General features: G+C 37.6%; 2 protein-coding genes across 3 annotated transcripts; both read left to right on the plus strand.

Moving 5' to 3' along the window:
• The first annotated feature begins 563 nt into the window (after positions 1 to 563).
• Positions 564 to 7,110, plus strand: babam1 (BRISC and BRCA1 A complex member 1). 2 transcript variants are annotated; one of them, XM_080031981.1, is made up of 9 exons: positions 564 to 685; positions 1,748 to 2,243; positions 2,733 to 2,791; positions 3,177 to 3,297; positions 3,665 to 3,743; positions 4,155 to 4,179; positions 4,719 to 4,848; positions 5,434 to 5,520; positions 6,120 to 7,110. In XM_080031981.1, exons 2-9 carry the CDS (start codon positions 1,758 to 1,760, stop codon positions 6,318 to 6,320), a joined length of 1,188 nt encoding a protein of 395 aa, XP_079888107.1. In that variant the 5' UTR covers positions 564 to 685; positions 1,748 to 1,757; the 3' UTR covers positions 6,321 to 7,110. The 2 variants fall into 2 exon arrangements, with proteins under 2 accessions (XP_079888107.1, XP_079888108.1); XM_080031982.1 differs by having other exon boundaries at positions 5,437 to 5,520.
• Positions 7,111 to 11,975: 4,865 nt separating this feature from the next.
• On the plus strand, positions 11,976 to 20,524 carry plvapb (plasmalemma vesicle associated protein b; the record flags this gene model as incomplete). Its single annotated transcript, XM_080032174.1, has 9 exons — positions 11,976 to 12,179; positions 13,507 to 13,683; positions 14,484 to 14,577; positions 15,227 to 15,428; positions 16,015 to 16,234; positions 17,942 to 18,091; positions 18,309 to 18,407; positions 19,928 to 20,005; positions 20,516 to 20,524. The coding sequence occupies 9 exons, from the start codon at positions 11,976 to 11,978 to the stop codon at positions 20,522 to 20,524; spliced, it is 1,233 nt and encodes a 410-aa protein (XP_079888300.1).
• Between the last annotated feature and the right edge of the window lie 4,838 nt (positions 20,525 to 25,362).

Consider the following 25,362-nt stretch of genomic DNA (forward strand, 5'->3'; position numbering starts at 1 on the left):
AGGTGAGAGCTGTTTGGTCAAGAGAAAGCCGACTGAAGATGTGTAAATGTAGTAAGCCTGTCTCTATTTAATATTGTTCATCACATTGCACATTTAAATTGAACTTATCTTCTTTTAACTTTCTATTCTATTTTATATACATTGTTTTATATTATACAAAAAAATCTTAATATGTAGCCTATCTAATGTAAATATTGTTTATGTTGATCTTATTCTACTCTCTATACATAATTTTTTTAATTTATCGTTCCTATTGTACCGTGGCCGTGGGGCAGAGATAAACGCCATTTCGATTCTGATGTCTTGCATAGGCTACATCAGAACTGACAATAAAAAACTTTGACTTTTGACTATATTTGACTGAAAACGGATTAGCAATCACAGACTAGATTTGTATATTTTCCGCCTTGTTCTTACAACGTAGCTGCTTTCATGACTTCAATTGCCTCTAGTATCTCCACAAGAAGAAGAATAAGACGAAAAAATAAATCGACTGAAAATCTTCTCTGCCAATTAAACTCCATTACCCAGAGTTCCATGGGCCTTCGCGGTTCCGGATTCGGATCAGTTCCGGTGCGGAAGTTGTCCGTTCAAAACAAATGTTAGCTAGTCGTTGAAGTATTCTAGCAACTTTCAATGAGTTTCGCTTCATTATAATCGTTGGAATTTCGCCATTAATTATCACGTGAGTCAATTTTCACATTTTTTAACATAGTCATTTCACACGTCACGAGTTGCCTGTTTGTTTCAATGTAGTTCATATTAAAGCTAATGCTAACAGCTCACATAGCCACTGCGCTGTCATCTAACATTACTATGCAGAAAACTGTCAGATTTTAGGCACTCTGTCTAATTAATCGATACATGCATTTCTAACTAAACTATCTATTCTGTGACGCTTGAACACAGCAGTATTTGTTCCTACACTGGGCTACACGCTGCACTTTTTTGTCCAATCGCAGCTTTTGTTTATCTTTGTTTATTAAAGGTGCTCCGAGGAACTTTCAGTTTTTGTTAATCCTTGTACCCTCTTTGGACAAAAGCCGAAGTGTTTTTAGTACGCCAGCTATAGTTCCAGGGTGAGGGATTCATGACAAAGGCATTAAGAAAAACTATATAAAAATAGCATTCTTTGCACTGATGTTCTTGTTTGTTGTTACATGTAATTTATGATAATTAGAGGGAAAACTAGACTGTTTAAGAAATATTTAAAAGTTCCTCGTAGCACCTTTTTAAGTAGAAATGCCTACGCTTATGAATGTGTTGTAGACAGCGGGGATATATCTGAGGCATGCAGCTTTCTTGTGCCCATTGTAGGATCTGTGTTGACACTTTTAAGTGGTGGTAAATGGACTTGACTTATATAGCACTTTTTAGCCGATTTTCTCAGCCCCAAAGCGCTTTAAATTTCTTACCATATTCACCCATTCACACACACACACACACACACACACACTCATACACCGATGGATGGCAGTATACCAAGGGCATCGTATACAGCACATCTAATAAAAATACATCCATTAGCCCCAAAAATGATTTCTCTATGGTTCCAGCCAGGCCTAGCAATGGAGACTCCTGACCTGGGCCGGTTAACTAACAACAACCCAAACAAATTCATCACACAACTCAATACATCCAAATCAACCAAAAAAAACAGATGCACAAACATAGGCCCTTATACGCAAGAAAAAATGCAGTAATTCAAACAATCAAAAAAGGACTTATTCTTTTTTTCGTTACACAGGCCTAGTGTAATGGAGACTCCTGAGCCGGGCCCAGCTGACGGAGAGGAGCGGTTGGTGGACCTCAGACCGCGGACTCGCTCCAACCCCGAAGGAGCCGAGGACCGTCGCAGCAGCACGGGCAGTTTGGGCGGCAACAGTAACCCCGCCAACCCCAGCATCCTCCCTAACATCTCCAGCAGCAGCATAGCAACGCAGCCGGCCGTGGGCAGTCGAGTCGAGGGAGAGGGAGAAGCTTCCACCAGCGAAAGCCCTCCGAGTTCAACTACAGCCGCCGTGTCCATAGCTACGGCTCAGAGTGTAGCTCCCGTGGCGATAGTCTCCGCGGCGATAGCTAGTGTCACTGTGCCGATAATATCCACCAATGTTGCGAGTGCGGCTAACGTGGTTAAAGAAAGGCCCAAATCTACACAACAGCAACAGCCCGCCATCACACCCATTCCCCCACTAGCGGAATACCAACTTAAAGTTCCACGGGTCAACTGTCCAGAGAAAGTGGTAGGTCAAGATAAATAGTGTGAATAAATGTTTCACATGAGAATGATGACTTTCACTTTTTCACTTTTCAAATGTTTAAAGTAAAGTAAAAAGTTACGCACTAGGTCGTTTTTAAATGTTCTATACAGTATTGAACATTTAAAACCGACCATACTAGTAATGCGTAACTTTTTCCATATCAATGAATGTCTGTTAAATTCAGGCCATCGCCAAATGAGTTGAGACAAAGTTGATTAAGCTCATCAGCTCCACAAAACTCTCTGTATTTCTATTATGGCAGCGTTTACAAACTGGTGTCACCCCGCCCTCCTGACACTGGTGCAGGAGCTCAGAAAAATCCCCAGAAGAGCCCACGAAATGTTTGATTTTGGGCTATACAAATAAAACTGATTTGATTTTTGATTTTGATTTCAGTTGTTGATTCTACTGCTAAGAAAAAAAACCTGGACGTATAAGATTTAAACTCGGGTGTTGTCTTCCTCATTGCAGATAATCTGTTTGGACCTTTCAGAAGAAATGTCTCTTTCGAAGTTGGAGTCTTTTAATGGGTAAGCTACAGTTAGTGGAGCGTCTAAGTGCTACAATCTTTCAATATGTGATACAAGCTTGAAAAATCGGCGGGTCACAAGAAAATAGCCCGAGACAAAAAATGAAAAAAAAAATAATAATTAATGAAAAAAAACCCCAATACATTTCTGTAAGAAATCTTCAAATTTCACAGTTTCAAATGTCTCGGACAATTTTTTTTTGTCAAGTGACCCATGGAGACTGCTCATGCCAATTTTCACGTTTGTATCATCAACCGAAAGATTCTTCCCAAAATAAGCACTTATAAGCCGCTCAGTACAGTAAACTAAACCTTGTGTTCCCCTAGGCTGTGCTAGTATTTCATTTATCGTTGTCATGTCCTAATGTAGCTGTCTGTCTGTTCAGGTCTAAAACCAACGCCTTGAATATCTGCCAGAAGATGATTGAGATGTTTGTCAGAACCAAACACAAGATCGATAAACGTCACGAGTTTGCCCTGGTGGTAGTCAATGACGACGCTCTGTGGGTGAGTACAGAAAGGAAGGTTTTAAAGCTACAGTGCGTAGCTTTTTCGTATGAATGAAAATCGGTTACATTCAAGCCATCACAAAATAGATGGACGTACAGCAGAAGGAATAAAATCCATCTCTAAAGGCTTACCTGATGTAGACAGTGTTGTCGTAATTACTCAGAAATTCCTCATGGGGGCGACAAAAGTTACACACTATATTATTAATATGCTTCAAATGTGTGTGTGTGTGTGTGTGTGTGTGTGTGTGTGTGTGTGTGTGTGTGTGTGTGTGTGTGTGTGTGTGTGTGTGTGTGTGTGTGTGTGTGTGTGTGTGTGTGTGTGTGTGTGTGTGTGTGTGTGTGTGTGTGTGTGTGTTCCTCAGTTGTCTGGCTTCACCTCTGACCCTAGGGAGCTGTGCAGTTGTCTCTACGACCTCGACACCAATGTGTGCGAGTCCTTCAGTATCCTTTCATTCAAAACCTATTTCTCAAACGATAAAGTATCCCTGCGTTCCAAATCACATACTCTCTCTTTTTACTACACTACATACTAAAGTACAGAAGATTATTACGGCCACGGGCGAGAAAAATAAATCAGATAAGGCAGATTTATTTTCATTATGTCGAGGAATGTCGAGAATGAAAACGAATACTGCAAAATGCAATTGGAGTTAGTGGGGCATCTAGGTATTTTTGGCATACTGCATTTGATAAGCATGTATTTGGACATCCTAAATCTTTTTTCTGGCATACTAAATAGTATGAAAGTATGGGTATTGGAATGCAGGGATAGATTTCCTACTGTGACGAGATATATAGGATATTGAAAACATGTATTAGTTGAGAATTTTAGCCTTAACTTTCCCCTTGTAGACCTGGAAGATCTTCTTAATGTAATGTAAGTACTGTCTGACTATACAATGAATGAATGAATGGGTGAAATCTCTATTTTAATTGATGTAAAAAAAAATAGAACTGTTGTAAAAGTGATATAAAGAAGCCTGGGATCACCGCTGCACTGCACCTTTCAAAAATATATATTTTGTACGAAAAAACATGCCACAACTCAAAATACACAATCTTTTAAAATCCGATCACTGATGCTGTTTCATATTAAGTTATCCCTTATTATTATTATTATTATTATTATTATTATTATTATTATTATTATTATTATTATTATTATTATTATTATTATTATTATTATTATTATTATTATTATTATTATTATTATTATTATTATTAATAAGGGAAAAGTCATTGTGTGTTACCAGGCAGCAGTTTTAATTGTTTTGCTTTATAAATTATATGTGCAGTCTTAAAAATTCTACCAGATCCTTAGCATTCTAAGGTGTGTAAAGTAGACTAAATACTTGTGGAATTTTTACCTAAAAGTATAAGTAACTAAACGATATATTTCATTCTTTATCTTCCTAGTCGTCAGAAGATTGAGCTGCCGTCGATGGATAACGTTCAGACCATCCCTCCTCCCTACGTGGTGCGGGCGGTTCTCATCTACAGCCGCCACGCAGGACCGCTACAGTTCAACCCCTCTGAGGCTTACACTGTGAGTCACTGCTGAAGTAACACTAAGATAAGATAAGAGCCTTTATGGTCATTGTATAGTCACATATACAACAAAATTGGGAGTGCCAACTAAAGGTGCATTACACATAATACAAATATTAATTATTTAAAAAATTGTAAAAAAAAAACAAGACACAGACATAACACTGCTTAAGTCTAAGTCTGTGGTTTAGTTGGTACATTTGTGTCTTTTCAAACCCTTTAATAGGAACTGTTATATGTTTATGAAACAGTCAAATTTTTTCCTCTGATGATTAAGCAATATCACATGAGAGGGAGCAATGTTGTCGCTCAATATCAGTGCTGCTGTGATTCGGTCGCAGGTACGAGGCCGCAGGCAACAAATGCACGCACCGCCAGCATGGGCTAGCAAAGATGTTTAGGACAGTATGCGCTGGTGTTTTAAAAACACTACTGCTTTGGTCCAAAGGGGGCACTAGAATCAACAAAAACTGAAAGTTCCTTGGGGATACTTTAATTTCGATCAATGTTTTTTTAAGAGAAATGCACCAACTTTAAATTGAAGTAAAGGTTTTTCTTTCTTCTCTCTTGTGTCCTGCCACAGAAGATGCTGCAGTCTCCATACTTCTTCTTTGATGTCGTTTACCTTCATAACGGAGCGGAGGACCAGGGGGACGAGAGCAGCTGGAGGGTGAGTGGATCGACATGACGAGACAATCAGCAGCTTTCATTGTGTAGTAGGACCATATATATTCAAGTTTGTTTTTTTGTTGGGCAATCGGTGCTACTTTCAGATCATCCAATCGTGTTTGATTGAGATCACCAATAGAGGAAGAGTTCCGTCACTTTTAAATAGCCGAACATTCAAGCTTTCTGCAAGCAAGAAATACATTTCAATCAAATCAAATCAATAGCCTACAGTTAGTTAGTACATTATTGAAAGACGATAAGCATGTGATGCTCAAGTTACTTTTCCGCATGTGCACTTTAAACTGGGAAACGTATGCTCTTCAATATAAATGCTAAAAGCTGATCATCAGGAGAATTTTTCATCCACTTTTTTTCACACTCACTCACATACACACATACAACCTTCCACCAGTTGAGAATTTCATTTGATTTCAAAACATTTTATTTGGGAATAACCCCTTTGATATGTAGCATATCGTTCTGGAGGGGGTCCTCAGAAAATAATCGACAGATTAATCGATTATCAAAATAATCGTTAGTTGCAGCCCTAATCAGAATATCTGCTTGGTAACTATATGGTGTTTTTCTCTCTGTTTCCAGGACAACTACGCGTCCTTCTGTAACCTGGACTCTAAGGGGATGTGTTATCGCTTTGAGGTTTCTCTGAGCGGAGCGGCCATCGAGCTTCATAACTGCATGGCCAAACTGCTGGCCCATCCTCTGCAAAGGCCTTTCCAGAGCCACGTCTCCTACAGTCTACTGGAGGGGGAAGACCCTGTGGATGTTGAAGCAACGGTCTAAAAACAGACTTAATTTTCCAAGTACATGAGGAAAAAATAAATTAATTAAAGTCTCTCTATACAGGTGCATCTAAAGAAAATTGAATATCATTGAAAAGTCCATTAAAAATATGTATTTATTTTAAATTCATTACACAAAGTGAAATTGGTCAGGCCCATCTTTTGTTTTAATGTAGATGAATATGGCCTACAGCTCCATGGAATAAAAAAAAAACAGTATCTCAAAATATAAGAATATTACAGAAAACCAAAATCCCCCAAAAAATGTATAATACAGAAATGTCGACCATCTGAAAGGTATGTTTATTCTAGAGATTCCATTCACTTTATGTGTAATGAATCTAAATGATATGAAAATGTCACCTTTTTGAATTAAATTACAGATTATTATTATTTTTTTCATTGATATTCAAATGTTTTAGGATGCACCTGTCCTGTACACTTTAGATCTGTCGTTAAGTCTTAAAGTGTGAAATCAATGCAAACAGTTTTTCCCTAGCTGGAAAAAGAGACTGTAGTATTGAACTGTAATATAACGTACTGTATCACAGATGTCACAGCTTCTGTAATATTGCCTTTTTTTTATTTTAAGTTGATCCTTTCCACCTTTTGTTGCCTGTTTAAATGTATTTTATTAGGATTAAGGATATGAGGTTTGTTTTCAATCTTTCATTAATTTGTCACCTTTGTATGTTTGTTACCTGGACAATGAAAGAATGTACATTGATGTAGATGTGTTGTTCCATATTTAGACACATGATTTCTGTGGCACTGATTGTGTAAAAAAATAAAGAAAAACGCCCCTTATTCTGCCAATTCAGCTGCACTTGAAACACTGTTTTTTCTGCATATTAAAAAGGCATATTTAATCCATAGATAGTATATAAAAGGTTTAGTCCTATTTGGTTCAAATCTTCAAGTGTGCTTTCTTACTTCTGTCATGAGATGGCAGCAAATTCCCTCCGAAAATATACAGCTCTGGAAAAAATTAAGAGACCACTCCAAATGTTCAGTGTCTCTCGTTTGACTATTTATAGGCATGTGTTTGAGTAGAATGAACATTTTGGTTTTATAATATTAACTACTAACAACATTTCTAAGAACATTTACAATAAGTTATGTAGAGATGAAGATTTAAGAAAAATCCAGACTGGTCTGTTAATATTTTCTGGAGCTGTATAATTGAATTCAAAGGCTCGGTCAGAATTTACAGTGGTCCATGTTGGTAGAGAATAGTCTTCTTAGGCATGATAGTCCACAATGTCATAATAAATTTGAACAAAAAGTATAGTGTTTTGCCCATAATGTATGTCATAAGAGATGGCATGTCAAAATGAATCCATAGATGTATCTTACTGCAACTTTTTTTTTAACCAAGAGTTGTAAACTTCAGGACATTTTACTTTATTACTAACATATATTTATTAATTTATTAATTACATAATAGAGTGAGTCTATAATGTATGGATTAAAGGGGTAATGCTTAAATGTAGAGTGTAATATGAAATAAAATAGTTTTTACTATAATTTAAGGCTACATTAGTATAGTATAGTATAGTATAGTATATAAACTGATTCGATTTTGGAGTTCAAAAGTCACTGCAACCTTACATATTGTGAGGTCTCGTTGACCTTGCATTACAGTAGCCTACCAACACTGGACTTTCACTGTTCGAAAATGGTATGCCTCACACAAGGGACATAAGGACGCTTATTAGTCATTATATTTCTACAACGAAATTTGTGTCGGCAATCTCATAAAAATCCAATACACAAAGTTATAATAAATCAACATAGGCATATAACCGCCGGGCTGTAGTTCTAGTTACATTCCAGGCTCTTACAAGGCTGTCAGCTCAATTCAAAGGATTTTATGACAACATGATTAAAGCATGTTTTGCAGCTTCCATTGATAAGAGTATCTGTTTTCCACCTATGGTATGAATATTGCTTGGGTTGTAAAGATATAGAACTTCCTTTCCCCCTAAAAGTGTCTGGTCAGTTATCTTCAAGTGTTCGTTTTTATCTCAGTCTGGTTTCCTGTTTTTGTTTAAAAGTTGATCCAATGTCTGTCTTGTCCCCTCATTTTCACCCACCCTTAAAGGTGCACTGTGTAACTTTGGGTGTGAAGAGAAATGAAAAAATTCTACGGTATATTCTCATAACTGAAAAAAACTACTTTTCTCACAGGAAAATGTGATGCCTGGAACACTGTTTGAAGTGAGAAAAGCTACCTTAAAAGTTACTGTTTCACTGTTGTTGTTTACAGCAGCAGGGCCCCACAGTTTGGTTTAGAAAGTTATTCCTATCTTATACGTTCGGTTCCAGGTGCCTCAAAATAATTTAGTTTGATTGAATTATTCAATACTAAGAATGACACGTATATACAAATATGTTTTGTCAACTAACTTGCAAGCTCTTCAAATGTAAACAAACCCCCCTCTTTTACAAAACTAGCATAGTGCACCTTTTAACATACGTTCATAAATTATTATTATTTTTTTCGGTGAAGACGGGTTGTCAGGGAAGACAATGGTAGGAGCAGGATAAGGCCCCAAAGCTCCGAGGACCTTTCCCCTTTGGCAAACTTCCCCAAGAAGAGCCCACTGTTCCTTACGTCATCGGTGGAAGATAACTGGAGGATTTGTTATTCACTGAAGAATGACAGCGACCTATTGTTTTCATGCCTTCACTCATGCACTGCCATGACTCCTTTCCGTGTTCGCTCGAAACAGGAACAGGAAATGGTGGAATTTTTTTTTCTTTCAGTTTTTTTGTTTTGTTTTTGGGGTATTTTTTTTTACGTTTTTTTTACTCCTTATCCTCGGTCTACATTGTTCATGCATCACCAAGGGGAATAGGTATGATGAGTTGGTAGAGCTATATTTAAATAAGGTCCAGATGGATAGTTTTAAATGCTGTACAATGAAACATTTGAGCCAACTAATTATCTTTTGTTGAGTTTACTTACGTTTACACCGTGTTCCAAATGATTATGCAAATTGGATTGAAGTGTCATAAACTTTACATTTTTAGTTTTTCAATAAAACGTATGTATGATATTGTGTCTCAGGATGCCTTGGATCATTGAGATTAATCTCATACACCTGTGATAATTAGTTTTCCATGTGAGCCCAATCAAAGGAATTACTGCTTAAGAAGGATGTTCCACATTATTAAGAAGGCCACATGTTTCAAGCAATATGGGAAAGAAAAAGGATCTCTCTGCTGCCGAAAAGCGTCAAATAGTGCAATACCTTGGACAAGGTTATGACAACATTAGATATTTCACGGAAACTTAAGCGTGATAATTTTACTGTGAAGAGATCTGTGGCTGATTCAGAGCACAGACGGGTTTGTGCAGATAAAGGCACAATGAGGAAGGTTTCTGCCAGACAAATTCATCGGATTAGGAGAGCAGCTGCTAAAATGCTGTTACAGAGCAGCAGACAGGTATTTGAAGCCGCTGGTGCCTCTGGAGTCTCGCGAACCTCAAGGTGTAGGATCCTCCAGAGGTTTGCAGCTGTGCATAAGCCTATTATTATGCCACCCCTAAACAATGCTCACACGCAGAAACGGTTGCACTGGGCTCAGAAATACATGAAGACTCATTTTCAAACAGTCTTGTTTACTGATGAGTGCCGTGCAACCCTGGATGGTCCAGATGGATGGAGTAGTGGATGGTTGGTGAATGGCCACCATGTCCCAACAAGGCTGCGACGTCAGCAAGGAGGTGGCGGAGTCATGTTTTGGGCTGGAATCATGGGGAGAGAGCTGGTAGGCCCCTTTAGTGTCCCCGACGGTGTGAAAATGACCTCGGCAAAGTATGTAGAGTTTCTGACTGACCACTTTCTTCCGTGGTACAAAAAGAAGAACAGTGCCTTCCGTAGTAAAATCATCTTCATGCATGACAATGCACCATCTCATGCTGCAAAGAATACCTCTGTGTCATTGGCGGCTATGGGCATAAAAGGAGAGAACCTCATGGTGTGGCCCCCATCTTCCCCTGACCTCAACCCTATTGAGAACCTTTGGAGCATCCTCAAGCAAAACATCTATGAGGTTGGGAGGCAGTTCACATCAAAACAGCAGCTATGGGAGGCTATTCTGGCATCCTGCAAAGATATTCAAGCAGAAACTCTCCAAAAACTCACAAGTTCAATGGATGCAAGAATTGTGAAGGTGATATCAAAGAAGGGGTCCTATGTTAACATGTAACTTGGCCCGTTAAGATGTTTTTGATTGAAATAGCTTTTGATTTCACTAAATATGACCTTCACATCCTGCAAATTCAACAAATGACCATTTTTAGTTCTTTACAACAATGTTTTGAAACTCTGTTGTGCATAATAATTTGGAACGGTGCATTTTGAGTTTTTAATTTTTGAAAAAAATACCGTTATCATTTGGAGGTTTGTTCAATAACATTTGAATCATACTTTAACGGTTGATGACTTGAAAATTATACTGACTGTCATTTGCATCGACTATTTAGGAAAATCGAGAAAAATATCATTTGCATAACAATTTGGAACGCACTGTATATATGAATGAATGAATGAATGAAAACCTTTATTTAAACAAACTCGAAAGGCATTGAAGTTCCCCTCATTTACAACGCCGACGAGCGCACAACAAACACAACAACAACAATAACAACAGAGTGACAGAATAAAACAGAGAAACACAAAATCCTAGCAAGATAAAAAAGATCAAAATAAATAAAGAATTACAATAAAAGAGCTTAAAAAATTAATTCAGTTAAAACAAATGCAGTGGTGATGGTGAAAATCAGAAATCATAGATTTAAAAGAAGAAAAAGTGGGGAGAATGGTCATATTGAAGTTGTGAATATAGTGGGTCTCCACTAGAAATGCACCCGTTTGAAGATGAAGAAGTGCTATATAATACATAACTAAATACATCTTCACCTCATCACTTGATATTGTGGAAAGACTTGAGGCAGTGGTGGACGATGCCATCTTTAGTAGCTAGCTTTCTTAGCAGTAGAATCAACAGCTGAAACATTTCTTCGGCACTTCTTGGGATTTTCCGATCTCCTGCACCAGTGTCGGAGTAGTGGGTGGGGGGGGGGGGTTTGGTGACACCAGTTTGTAAACACTGCCATACTAAGAAATACAGAGAGAGTTGAATGTAACTGACATTGATTCATATAAAAAAAATATATACGCACTATAGCTTTAAGTGCAATATAATCTTTATGTCACTAAAATCTGCATCTTTTCTGCCTTTAACGAATAGAAAACTTTCCATTTGTCCAGTTGTTGCATCTGTTACTGTGACAGAGGTCGATGAGGGGATGGAAGGGGAGGGGTTAGGAGGGAAGTGTGCCCCTAGCAGCATTTATAAACATTGCCCCTTTTACACACCTACAGGTCATTGTTTACATCCCAACCATACATGCCATTTTCTGCCTGTATGTCCTCATTGTCTGTAAGACCGTGTGTGAAATATACATCTCACCACTGGCTATTTTTTCTTCAAATTCTACTTGACAATATTTATCTTGTAGCTTTAGAGCACCTGTTCCATTCTAAGAAGATCCAATCTGGAGAAAAAAAAGTGTAATTTAATTTTTTTTTAAAGATCTTTCGAAAAAAAACACCAAGTTGCCACCATTTCTCCACCAGCAGTGATGTACAATGCCAGCTACTCGCGGGCCAAGTTTGGTCTGGACGCGAGGGAGCCACTGCACAAGCCCAAAGGGAAGAGCTGCGGTTACTACATGAGGCTGGTGTTCTTTTTCTCCTCTCTGATCCAGTCTCTCATTATTGTGAGTCTGGTGCTTTTCCTCATCTACGGACAGCCGGAGAAGTCTGCTGAAGAACGCAGAGTCGAGGTATGTGAAATGATATTATTACTTTTTATTATTATCTTATTGTGTTGTATAATGTATACTTCAAATCATAATTTTCAACAAAATATTCTTAAAATGATATCTACTTCTAATTGTTTCTCTAATTTGTTTATGCTTTTTAGTTATTGCACATGAGAAAATATATAATAGATAAGAAAAAAAATAGTTTTCGGCAGCTTTCCTAATGTATAAATACAGACAAAGTAGGACAAAAATACATGACAGTTTTTTTTCTTTCCCATGTCACTTATTGTATTGCTTTACTGGACCACAAAAAAGGATGGTTTGCTTATTGAGGGAATTCAGGATATAGTCAATTTCTAATATGTTGCAACAATAAGGACGTTATCGAAATTGAATGTCAAATAGAAAACATTTTTGGTCGGGAAGAAAGTAGGACTTTACTAGAACAATTACTCTGTTATACAACTAGTTACAAGTCACCTATTAACTTACCACTTGAGTAAAAGTATGCTTACAATAGTGCCATTAGTATCTAAGTGTTTACGTATCAACAGTATTTAGCTCATATGTTTAGTTTGCAGAAAAATCGTAACTTGTAAAGTAACTAGTAACTTAGTAGAATAAAAAGTTGAATATAAAGCTCTGGAAAAAATTAAGAGACCAGTCTGGATTTTTCTTAAGTCTTCATCTCTACATAAATTCTCTTAATGACAAAACATGTATTGGAATATGGTAGACAAAACATGTATTGGAATATGGTAGAAATGTTGTTAGTAGTTTATATTATAAAACCAAAATGTTCATTCTACTCAAACATATGCCTATAATAGTAAAACAAGAGACACTGAACATTTGGAGTGGTCTCTTAATTTCTTTCCAGAGCTGTATATATGGACTTTCAGTTTGTGTTCATTCTTGCACCCCCTTTGGACAAAAGTTGTAGTGTTTTTACAACGGCAGCTGTAGTTCCTGGGTGAGCGTACACATGACAAAGACATTAAGAAACACTAGATACAAATAGCATTCTTTGCACTGATCGTCTTGTTTCCTGTTACATGTCATTTATGATCATAAGAGGAAAAATTTGACTTTTCGGAAATATTAAAAAGTTCCTCGTAGCACCTTTAACATGCAAATGTGTGAAGAAAAACAGGCCTTTGTGTCGATAGTGTGTTGAGAAATGTGGTGGAATACAAAGTATTATAGTTAGGAGTAGAAGTATAACGTAGCATCCAAAGAAAATATTCAAGTAAAGTAAAAGTGCCTCAAACTTAAAGTTAAATACAGAACTTGAGAAAATGTATGTACTAGTAGTAACAACAATACACCTTTGCTTATTCTAAAGGAGCTGGAGTTGAATTTCAACCGATTGAGTGATAACAACATCCAGTTGCGAAAGGAGAAAGCCGATCTTGGAGCTGCGCTGGACGCTTGTAAAGGAGAGAAAGGTGCTTTGGAGAAAGCTCTGGCTACGCTGAAGACTGATTCTAACAAAACAGAATCCATGCTCAAGCTGAAAATAGTAAGTACCCAATTCTTAACCAAGCTACTCCTTTTTTTTAGTTTTGTATGATTGTGTGTACATATGTGGTATCTGATTGTACTCTTTTTTAAATATGTTTCTTGTTCTTTCATGTCATATCCATTTGTCCAAGGATTGTTAGGGGTGTGGGGTGGGAGGGGGTTTCAAATGTTTGTTTGTATGTTCACGCAAAAAAGAAAATTTTCAATAAAAAGCGTTTATAGAAAAAAAAAGGTAATAGTAAGTACATGAGTTGATTAATGTTTAGCTAAAAATAAAAAAATAAATTTTCAAGTACTGGTACATTTTTTGATGAAGATTTTTGTCTATTTAGCTTCCACAACACTTCTTCTTTCACAGTAGTTTAAATAAATGGTCCAAAATGTACATTTAGGTGTGTATTTGACAAACCTTGTCTGTTTGCATCTGTATATTTCTCCTATACAATCATCAAGGCCATTATCTCAACAATAGTTGTTTTCAATACTCTGAACCAAAAATCTCAACTTCTAAAGTACTAACATCAACTAAACTTACTGTTATCATTCTTAACAGTATTCTGATGGTTATTACAGAAAGATTTGGTCATATATTGTTAAATGTCTGATACATGTTTGATACGTGATACATACACCTGCAGTGTTTAAAGTAGCAAAGAAAATACTCAAGTCATCAAGTCATTTAGACTTCAAGTAGCTCCAATTTTATATTTGAGTACAGTATAGTAAATTGCATTTAACAACTATCAGTGGAAATCACTGTGTTAATATTCTGTATGTTATTTTTTTATTCATACCTAGGCTACCTGTGAGAGAATGAGCGCGACAACACTTAGCATGTTTACGCGGCGTCCCACACCTCCCATCGCGCCGCCTGTTGTGGTCACTACTAGCGGTATGTACTTTAATATCATACTGTGTTGTAATTTAGATTTTACTTAAATGCTTTATTTCTATTCATATATTTTATTTGCTTTTCTAATGTCTATTCTATACTTAATGTATTTTCATCTTGATGTATTTCATGTCCCTGCAAAGCACTTTGAATCGCCTTGTGTCTGAATTGTGCTATATAAATAAAATAGCCTTGCCTTGTGTATCTAATGCTGTTACTACTGACAACAGGAAAACGGATCTTGAGGAGATAGTCACTGATTTTGACTAGAAAAGTGATTTGGACAACAAGCATTATCCAGAATCGCTGACTCCACCTTTCATACCAGACACCTGAATATTCATGAACACAGAAAAAGTATTTCAACAAGTACTTTATATAGGGGAGAGTGGGGGGAGTTGTGCCAGTGGGGAAGTTGTGCCTCCCGTTGTTTCTAGAAAACCATAGAAGAAATTGGAAATGTGACCACTTATTAAGAAGAGCCATCCATCCATTTGAATCATCATGTAAAGAAGGGAGACACATGGAATTTAAGATATAAGCACATTTAAGCTAAAAAAAAACAGTTGTTTGCCTTTCAAAGTAAAATGTCCATGATCAAGTTTTTTTGATTATTGTGTCTGAATGCTGTTTTTCACTCATTTTAAAGGTGAAATGAAGACCCTAAAGAGTCTAACTGCGCAGCAGACTGCTATGATCAGTCTGATTGAGGCGAACTTCACGCGGACGGTTCAGTACCTGAGCAGTGAGCGAGACATCGCACTGAAAGAGAGAGACACACACCACCAAGACGCTATCACGCTACGCAGGGAGAACAGCCTGCTAAAGGAGCAGCTAACCACTTATACCAGGTCTGAGTGTCTGTCTGTCTGTGTGTCTGTGTGTCTGTCTGTCTGTCTGTCTGTCTGTCTGTCTGTCTGTCTGTCTGTCTGTCTGTCTGTCTGTCTGTCTGTCTGTCTGGTCTGTGTGTGTGTGTGTGTGTGTGTGTGTGTGTGTGTGTGTGTGTGTGTGTGTGTGTGTGTGTGTGTGTGTGTGTGCGTGTGTGTGTGTGTGTGTGTGTGTGTGTGTGTCAGTCTGTCTGTCTGTCTGCCTGCTCTGTGTGTGCAACTAAGAGTATTTAAGGTGGAGTCAGCAATTCTTGAGAAAATCTGTGAATATCTCCTCAAGATCCGTTACCTGTCCATACTGTGTGCATGTGCACTGAAGAAAATTCTGGTCTTAATACACAGCCTAGGTTCTGTAAACGGGTATGTAGACAAAGGTTATGTTAACAAAAAAGGCCCAATGTAGCTAGCAATATTCGTTTTTTTCTTTCAGCGCACACACAATACGGACAGGTAGCGGTCTCTAGAATCGCTGACTCCACCTTTTAAGATACTAAACAATAAAGCTTTTGTTTGATATCTTGAAAGATGAAGACATTTATTTTTTTAACAGGAAGTGCAAAGAGGACTTTGCTAATTCGTTAGACGGGATCAAGACAGTGACGAAGGATTTCCTGAACCGGATCAACAACTTGTTCCCTCACCAGCTGACGTTCCACCTGACCTGTGAGAGTCAACACGAGCAGGTGGAGAAGATACGCAACAGCTGCACCAACCTCTCCAGAGACGTCGAGAACAAGTTCCAGCTCTACCTGGACAGAGTGGGAGACAAGGTGTGTGTTAATGTGTTGAGTGATATTTTTTGGCATTTTAATGCTTTATTGATAGTGTAGAGACAGAGTTGAAATGGGGCAGAGAGGGGAGTGACATGCAGAGAACGACCGCGGGCTGGAATCGAACCCGGGTCCGCTTCTGGCCGAGGCCCATGGGGGGAACGCCCTACCAACTGAGCTAAGGGCGCCCCCCCTGTGTTTAGTGATTTGATTTGACCTGGCCAAGAAGGTAGCATAAAAACACAAAAGTTTCACATTAAAAATGTAGGTTAATCCCATTGAGACCGGAGACTCTTTTTCAAGGGAGACCTGTTCCCATTCCTACACACTTTCATACACTGATAGCAGGCTAACTTTCGGGACCAATTTAGGGTTCAGTGTCTTGCTCAGAGACACTTCTGCTTGTGGCGGGGTAACGGGGGACCGAACCACCGACCCTGTAGTTGTGTGGTCGACCACCCTACCCACTTCACCACAATCTACCAATGACTTCACACTGTAAGAAGTTGAACTAGAGCAAAGCAATACCAGGGAGTAATCTAGTCTGGTTTACTAAAGCTACTTAGAAAAACTAGTTCAAACTACTTAATTCCTTTCCTTGTATAGCAAAAAAGTAATTTAACTTCTTTAATCTCTATGCGAAAAATTTACGTATTTGAACCACCATTGAGCTACTGCAAAATTAAGTTAAACCATTAGTTTCATTACATGGAGCTCACTTATCCTCAACGCTAGTATAAAGTATCATACAATGTTCCTCAAAAATTGTCTTAAGCACGGTTCTTGAGTGATATAATGTACTTTTCCACCAGTTTTGAATTTGGTTTTTTCTCTTGATGGAATATTCCAAGAACAAATTGTAAAGGAAGTGGTTTGCTCCTGGGAGGAAGTCCACGATCCATTTAAAGAGACAGAGGATATGCACTGTGAGGCTAAGGCAGGGTCAGGGGTCAGGCCTGGCACTCTGCTGACACAACAGTAGCCCCGTGCAGAGCTACCAAAACAAGCTGTCATCGAGGCAGAGTTAGGAACCTCAATACTTCATCCAGATATGACTCAAATAGAGGTGTCATCAATCCTTTTTTTTTTTTTAATAATCTTTATTGTCTTTCAATGGTACTAAAAAGTTAATACTACTCTGAACATTTAAATTATTTATCCAGTTAAACTAAACCTTTGTCATTACAGTGTTTCATATATAGAAGAGATTAAAATTAGATTTCCGTGCGTACAAAAAACAGACGTCCAAAAACAACATTAAAACTTCATTCATACCAACTCTCATCAGGCATCGCTAGGAATCTCAATATTTCATCCAGAGGGGGCAAAAATACTGTTAAAAAAAAAATTGTGTCGACAGATTGTATGTTATTCATAATTTTTTTTTATCAATTATTCACCAGCTGGAACTAAACTAAACACATTTTATTTAATTAATTACGGCTGGACCTTTATACAAATTCACAAAAAAACAAACCCAGTCCAGAACCCAGGGATATTCAGTTAGCAGTGCTATAAACAGCAATTCCTCATACTAACCCTAACCAAATAATAATTGAGATTTTTTAATAATCCCTAGAACACTATACATGTTTTGTTTTGTGTCTTGTACAGCACTTTGGTCAACCGATGTTGTTTTTAAATGTCTCATAGAAATACATTTGACTTTAACAATTGTGTATTTTTCTCTGTTCTCTTCTTTAACAGGTGGCAGAGATCCAAGCCCTGTCCAGCCGCCTGGAGGTTCTGAATTCACGTTTTAACTCCGACCTTCAGCAGTGTGAAAAAAACCGCAGTGAGACGATCGCAGAGTCTACCATGCAACTACAGCTCAGGCAAAGGACTCATGACGACCAGGTAGATTATATAAATGCATAGACGAGTGTGTGTGTGTGTGTGTGTGTGTGTGTGTGTGTGTGTGTGTGTGTGTGTGTGTGTGTGTGTGTGTGTGTGTGTGTGTGTGTGTGTGTGTGTGTGTGTGTGTGTGTGTGTGTGTGTGTGTGTGTGTGTGTGTGCGTGTGTGTGTGTGTGTGTGGTTTTTCTCAGTTAAATAACACATTAATATTTCGTTCAGGTGGAGAAATTACTGATGGAGCAGAACCGTCTAAGAGAGCAGAAGAAGGCCGCGGATGACATGCTTCAGACGATGCAGCGAATGATCCCAAATCCACTGGTAAAATAAATAACTGTTTGCTTTATATATATTATACTGGGGCTGTACATACATATGCAAAGACATTAAAGACCTACTTCACCGGTAAAAATATGAAGCTGTATTGAACTCTGAGATCCTATGTAGTATAAATATGCAAGAATTTTAGAAATCGGTACATCCTAGCCTGAGAAAAGGCAGAAGGAGTGTTTTATGGTCTCACTGTCTAACTCTACATTTTCCCATGCGTGACATCACATTAGGTAAAATGTAGGGTTAGGATTAACCGGACAGCTGGGCCAAGGGAAGACTGAGGGAAGAAAAACCTCATTCATTATATTATAATAGCGATTTTATAATGATAGAACAGCGGTTCCGTATGGGTGAAGTATTCCAATAAGGAAGGCAGTGCCCATAAAATGGTTCCAAACCAATATTCACAAGGGACAAATCTTCACTCCTTGGTGTATTGAGTTGTATTAAGGCTTAGTCTAAACCGTGCTGTTGTCAAAATCACTTTGTCAAAATCCGTGAATGTCTCCTCTAATCCTCTACCATAATGTGTGTGAAAAAAAATCTGGTGTTTTTACACAGCCTAGGCCCTTCAAACTGGTCTGTATAAACTAAGGGTATAAAGAGGGCACACGCTAGCAACATGCCATTTACAGCGCCTAGGCTGTGTATTAACACTGGATTTTTTTCGTCAGCACACAGAAAGTACTGACGGATCGTGAGAAGATATTCACTGCTTCTGACAAATAGTGATTTTGACATCAAGTATTCGCTGACTCCACCTTTACTTTTACATTGATTACACTATTCACCTGCAGTGTCATTAGTTAAGTAAGATAAGCTCCACTTATTGTACGGACAGCAGTGCAGATGTAGGGTGGTGTGTGTGTGTGTGTGTGTGTGTGTGTGTGTGTGTGTGCGTGTGTGTGTGTGTGTGTGTGCGTGTGTGTGCACTCAGGATTATCCTAGGGCAGCAGCAGGAAGGATGGACGGTCAAGATAACGAAGGAAAACCATTTTTATTGAGTCATGAGTTCAACCTCATTTCCAGTTATTAGTGTTCGGTGGTGTAGGTGTCCACGACAGTAAAAAAATAAGGAAATAGTTTTTTATAATACTTTTTAATATTTAATGCTGCACCCTGCTATGAAATTTTAATGTCTATTTCAATTTGTCTCTGTCTATTTATGTTTATTTTGATTGATTGATTGATTGATTGATTCTTTTAATGACCACACAAAGCCAGGCTGGTGGAATTTGTTATCAGTACAGCTTGGTACAGGTTCCAACATTACATTAAACATTAAACCTAAATATACATACAGACAGACACACTACATAACTTATACATAAGGGCCATGCTTAATCCTCAGCGTTCAGAGTTCACATTCGGCATATGTGCAACATACCATGATCTATGGAGAACGATATTGCGCTTGCCGAATGAATTGTATTGTATTGTATTGTATTGTATTGTATTGTATTGTATTGTACTGACTGACTGATAATAACTGTATTTGTGTTTTCCAGCCCGCTGTTCCTAAAGCTGCCGGTCTACAGGCCAAGACACCGTCAATCGGAGCGCCGGGAATCAGCAAAACGCCAACGGTAAACTTCAGAATTCTACTGTTACTATCGAACTATACAATATGGAAAGTCATATTTTGTGTTTTTAGTTGATAATACAGCAGGTGATGGTGTCGTAAAAAACACTCCTGCTTTTGTCCAAAGAAGCAACCAAACCTGAATGTTCCTCGTAGCCACTTTAAGCACAGGGATATGTTAACTATTGTCACTATTTTAGTTTTAGGATTTAACAGGATCTGTACAAAATGTCATAGAAATTCATCCAATAGTTTATTGAGATATTTCAGTCTGGACCAAAGTGGTGGCGGCTGCTATCTGGGCTAAAAATAACACAAACAAACATTTTTTAATTTTTATTTTTATACTTAAAACTTATACCTTTATACTATCTGTTTTATTTGTCATTTAAGCAAATATTTCATTCTGCAAACTGTATCAAAATTAATTCATGTATTTAGACTTTTAGCCCAGTATCACCTAATTGCTCTAATTGATATTTAATCATATATTTTTTTATGTTTTGTCTTTCAGGTGAGATGAACCAAAGAAGAGGAGAATTAACCGAAGACACCATTCGTGCGCCACATTTTGCCGTCAAATAATTTTCAAAGGGACATGTATATATGAGACAACACACTTCAACGCAACCTGTAAATACTTTTGAGTCCACATTCATTACATATTTACTTGTTGTTGGTCTGTGAGTGCTTTGTTTAGCTTTATTTTTAATATTGGATTCCTTTCTATTTTACTTGTGTTTGTACAACGGAATAATAGGGCCATCAAAAAAAAATCTAATCACGAGAAAACTGTAACCGTAATATGTTTTCTTGAAATATATATATTTTTTTTTCTTGTTAAGTTCAGACTTTTTTGTACTACAATTCCCAATTTTTGCTTGTAAAATCCTGACTTTATTCTTGCAAAATAAAAAAAAAAATCCCCCGTAATTTTTTTTTTTTTTTTAATTTTGCGACTTTTTCCTCGTAATAATAATCTTTTTTTTTTTATATAAAAATTTCAAATTGATTCTCATTATTTTATCATTTTATTTTTCCGCCCTTTATGTTGCCTTAATACTGTTTGAATTCACATGTTGTAAAGAAAAGCCTAAAGGTATCCATCTAGGCAAATGTAAAAATTTCCATGACACTGGTGTAAATATATCCTATTGTGTGTCACTCACTGTGGTTCGTTATGGAAAATCTTGAAATAAAATAAAAGCTGACTCACTCCTTAACTGCATTGTCCTCAGTGTGTCTACTCTTCACTGGAGCATTCAAGTAGCCTGGTCCTACCAGACCATCGTACTTAATTCAATTTGTACAGAAGGTCTGGAATCGCTATTGACAAACGTTGAAGACGGGTGTCTGTTGAAGTTTAAAACTATTGGATCTGCCCAGTGCCACTCTGGATCTGCTAACCAAAAATCTGGCTGGATAGAACCCACTAATATACTGCGGACCCAGACTGACTACTGAAGGGAAATTGAAAAAATTTAGGAAAAATCCTTCTAACTATGTCATTTTGGGAGTAAGTTAGATGATGGTAAGCATCCGAAAAGAGTTATAGGCATATTTATCTATTCAAATGAAAGATATAGTCATTTAAGTTTGATAAACTTTACAGAAATTCAGTTAAGATGAGGCGGCCAATACTTTTGTTCTTATGACACAATAAGTATTTTGAACCAATCACGGCAGTTCTCTGCTCGAACGTTCTATAAAAATAACGACTGTTGCCATGGAGACGGTTTGATACGGCCACGCCCAATATCATATAATATTATTTTTTGTTTACTATTTGATATACAACACACACTCAGACAGGACTTGAGGCAGCAGCTACTTGTCTTGTGTTATAAACAAGATCCTAAAAATAGCTACCGGTACATTTATATCTCCTAGTGATTCACAAATCTGAATGTCTACTCCACCCCAGATGACAATAGCCACATTCACAGACCAAGTCATAAACATGTGATCACGTCCGTGGTCATTAGTGGTCTTAAAACGCTTGTTTGTTAGAAATATTAAAGAAAATATTTGGCATGAATTGAAAGGAAGGTTGTAGTTTTTATGACTATGGTCTATTAGGTCTTTTAATTGCCTTTTTTATGGCGCTTATTACAAGTGGAGTGGCTGTTAGATAAACTATTCACAAGCGTTACTACTTCCCTTTCCTTCATAAGCACAATGAGATGAGCCCACACACAAACTGTCGCCGGGGACAACCGGTGTCTACTTCGAACTTTTACAGGTCTTTCTCAATTGCTTTGACAGGCTTAATGAAACTATACGACCCATTTGAAATATAAGTTTAAACCTGCAGTGTGTAGAATTTTGGGTTTTATTTCCTAGCAGATTTTGTAGAAAATAATTATAATATCCATAAGTACATGTAACTTAGTGCATAATAGCTGAATTTTGTTTTTAGAATTATTATTTTTTACCTCAGAAAGGGTCTCATATATGTCCATATTTCTCCATACTTTGGACCAAGCCCTTGTCACCGCCATTTTGGAAGTGTCATAGTTGGAATGTCATCAGGTGCATTGTTTGAAATTTAGAATTGTTCTTGTCCTTGAAGGCCACTGTAGCTTCTGTTATTATTCGAAAGGGTTGGGGTTACCCAGGGAGCGTTGGATTCTAGAACTTTCTAGAACTTACTTGATGATGTCATATTACACACTGCACCTTTAAGTCAAGTCAAAGTTTTTTGTTGTCAGTTCTGATATATGCAAGACATACATTAGAATCTAAATGGCGTTTATCACTGGCCCACGGTGCAATAGGAACGATAATTATTATTTTTTAAATAGAAGAACAAGAACAAGATAAACATAACCTAAACCATATTTACATTAGATACATTCTAAATACTAAGTAGTGCAAAGGTATTTTTGTACAATATAAAACAGTATATATAAAATAGAATAGAAAGTAAAAAGTAGATAAAAGATGGGCAATAAGTAGTCTTAAAATTCTTTATGCATCTAAGCATCGACTTGAAGACTCCCTCGTTTCCACTACTTATGTAACTACTCTATACTTTAAACCTGCAGTGTGTAGAATTTTGGGTTTTATTTCCTAGCAGATTTTGTAGAAAGTAATTATAATATCCATACGTACATTTAATTTAGTGCATAATAGCTGAAATATATTTTTTAATTATTATTTTTTCCCTTAGAAAGGGTCTCATATATGTCCATATTTCTGCATATTTTGGACCAAGGCCTAATCTTGAAAGTGTCATAGTTGGAATGTCATCAGGTGCATTGTTTAAAATTTAGAATTGTTCTTGTCCTTGAAGGCCACTGTAGCTTCTGCTATTATTCGAAAGGGGTGGGGTTACCCAGGGAGTGTTGCATTCTAGAACTTTGTAGAACTTTCTTGATGATGTCATATTACACACTGCACCTTTAAAATATATACACAGTCTAAGTCTAGTTTGTTTTTAAGTTCCATATAATTTTAATTAAAAGGCATCTCAAAAATATGAATACCTCTGAACCGAAATGACATTCAAATGAAAGCATATGCGTTTTTTTTTCTTCCTCAGAACATTGACAAAGCTTGTATGGGACACGGAAAAGTCACGTGAACAGACACTTGAGATACCATATGTGTTATATAAGAGAATACATCCCAGTGCACGTTTGTGTGTGTGTGTATGTGTGTGTGTGTGTGTGTATATGTGTGTTTTTGTGTCTGTGTGTGTGTGTGTGTGTCTGTCTGTGTGTTTGTGTGTGTCTGTCTGTGTGTTTGTGTGTGTGTGTGTGTGTGTGTGAGTGTGTGCTACAGGTGAGTAAGTCTGCCTCCTATCCTCAGGAAATCCTTTGTTTAACGTGAAGTGTTTTCGATCCCACGTATAGACCTGAACACACACACACACACACACACACACACACACACACACACACACACACACACACACTTTAAGTCAAATGGGTACAGGGCGGCGCTGACTATGTGCTTGGCCTCGGTACGTTAAAGTCATTAATCAAAATCCACAGGAAACTGGAAGACAGAAAGATGAACTGCCCAACGTTAGCCAGCTGTGAACCTGAATCGTGACATACAAAGGTTCAAATATTAAAGCTATAGTGCGTAACTTTTTCATATAAATGAATGTCGGTTACATTCAAGCCATTGACATACGAGTTGACACAAAGGTGATTAAGCCTTTAATTAATCTGCTCCACAAAACTCTCTCTGTATCTCTCAGTGTGGAAGCATTTACAAACTAGTGTCATTGTCGCCCCCCTGACACTGGCACAGGAGCTCAGAAAAATCCCAAGAAGAGCCCAAGAAATGTTTCAGGTTTTGATTCTACTGCTGAGATCTTCCCTGGATATCATACCAGAGCGCTATACAGTAATAGTGAGTTCCATATCATGTTGTAAAGATATTTCAAACTAGCATCAACACACATTTATTGTTAACAAAAAAGATATTCTTTGTATTATTTTTCTGTATTTCTCCCTCTCTTTTCCCATTTTTTTCTAGCTTAAATAGAAAGCTATGGAGTTTAGTATATTGGATATGTGTAATGTGGATGTATCTTATGAAATTCCAATTACCTTTTTCCAAAGTCTATTCTCCATTGGTGTACCTATTCCTTGTTTCAGCACTGTCTGTACTCTGTCTGCACAACATTTAAAAAAAAAGTTTAAAAAAATAATTATATATATTGTTTTGATGTTATTTTAAGAAAGCCATGTATTGTCTCGGCATTTCCCCAATCTTGACATGAAACATGAAAAACAACACAAGAATCGGCCACAACTTCAAAGCACAACGCAGTCTCCAAAATTTACTGCCTCTCATTTTGTCTGACAGAAAGTCCTGCTTTTAGCTCAAACCACCGCCGCCGTCTCCTGTCGCAATTAATCAGATAGAACTTGAAAGAATTTGAAAGTGGCTGACGGCGCAGTGTGTGTGTGTGTGTGAGTGTGTGTGTGTGAGTCTGTGTGTGTGTGAGTGTGTGTGTGTGAGTATGTTCATGTGTCTCTCTTTCTGTGTTTCTCTGCGTGTGTCTGTTTGTGTGTTTATGTGTCTCTCTCTCTCTTACTGTCTCTCTGCGTGTATGTGTGTGGGTGTGTGTTTATGTGTCTTTCTCTCTCTGTCTCTCTGCGTGTGTGTGTGTGTGTGCGGAAAGAGGAAAGGTCATTTTCTTAGCACACAGACACACAGGCTTGACCATGGTGTTAACGCGGGGAAACTGTCGTCAGAGTCTAGGGGGGAGAGAGGGTGAGCAGTTCAACAAGGAAACATAAATATTTAATTTGCGTTCAGATTGACAGGCGAACAAAAGGCACACAGCATCGGGACGTTCCCACAGAGCACCGGGGCGGCCTGGGTCACTGACTTCTTCTT

The sequence above is a fragment of the Ammodytes marinus genome, assembly GCF_949987685.1.
Source record: "Ammodytes marinus genome assembly, chromosome: 8".
NCBI lineage: Eukaryota > Metazoa > Chordata > Actinopteri > Uranoscopiformes > Ammodytidae > Ammodytes > Ammodytes marinus.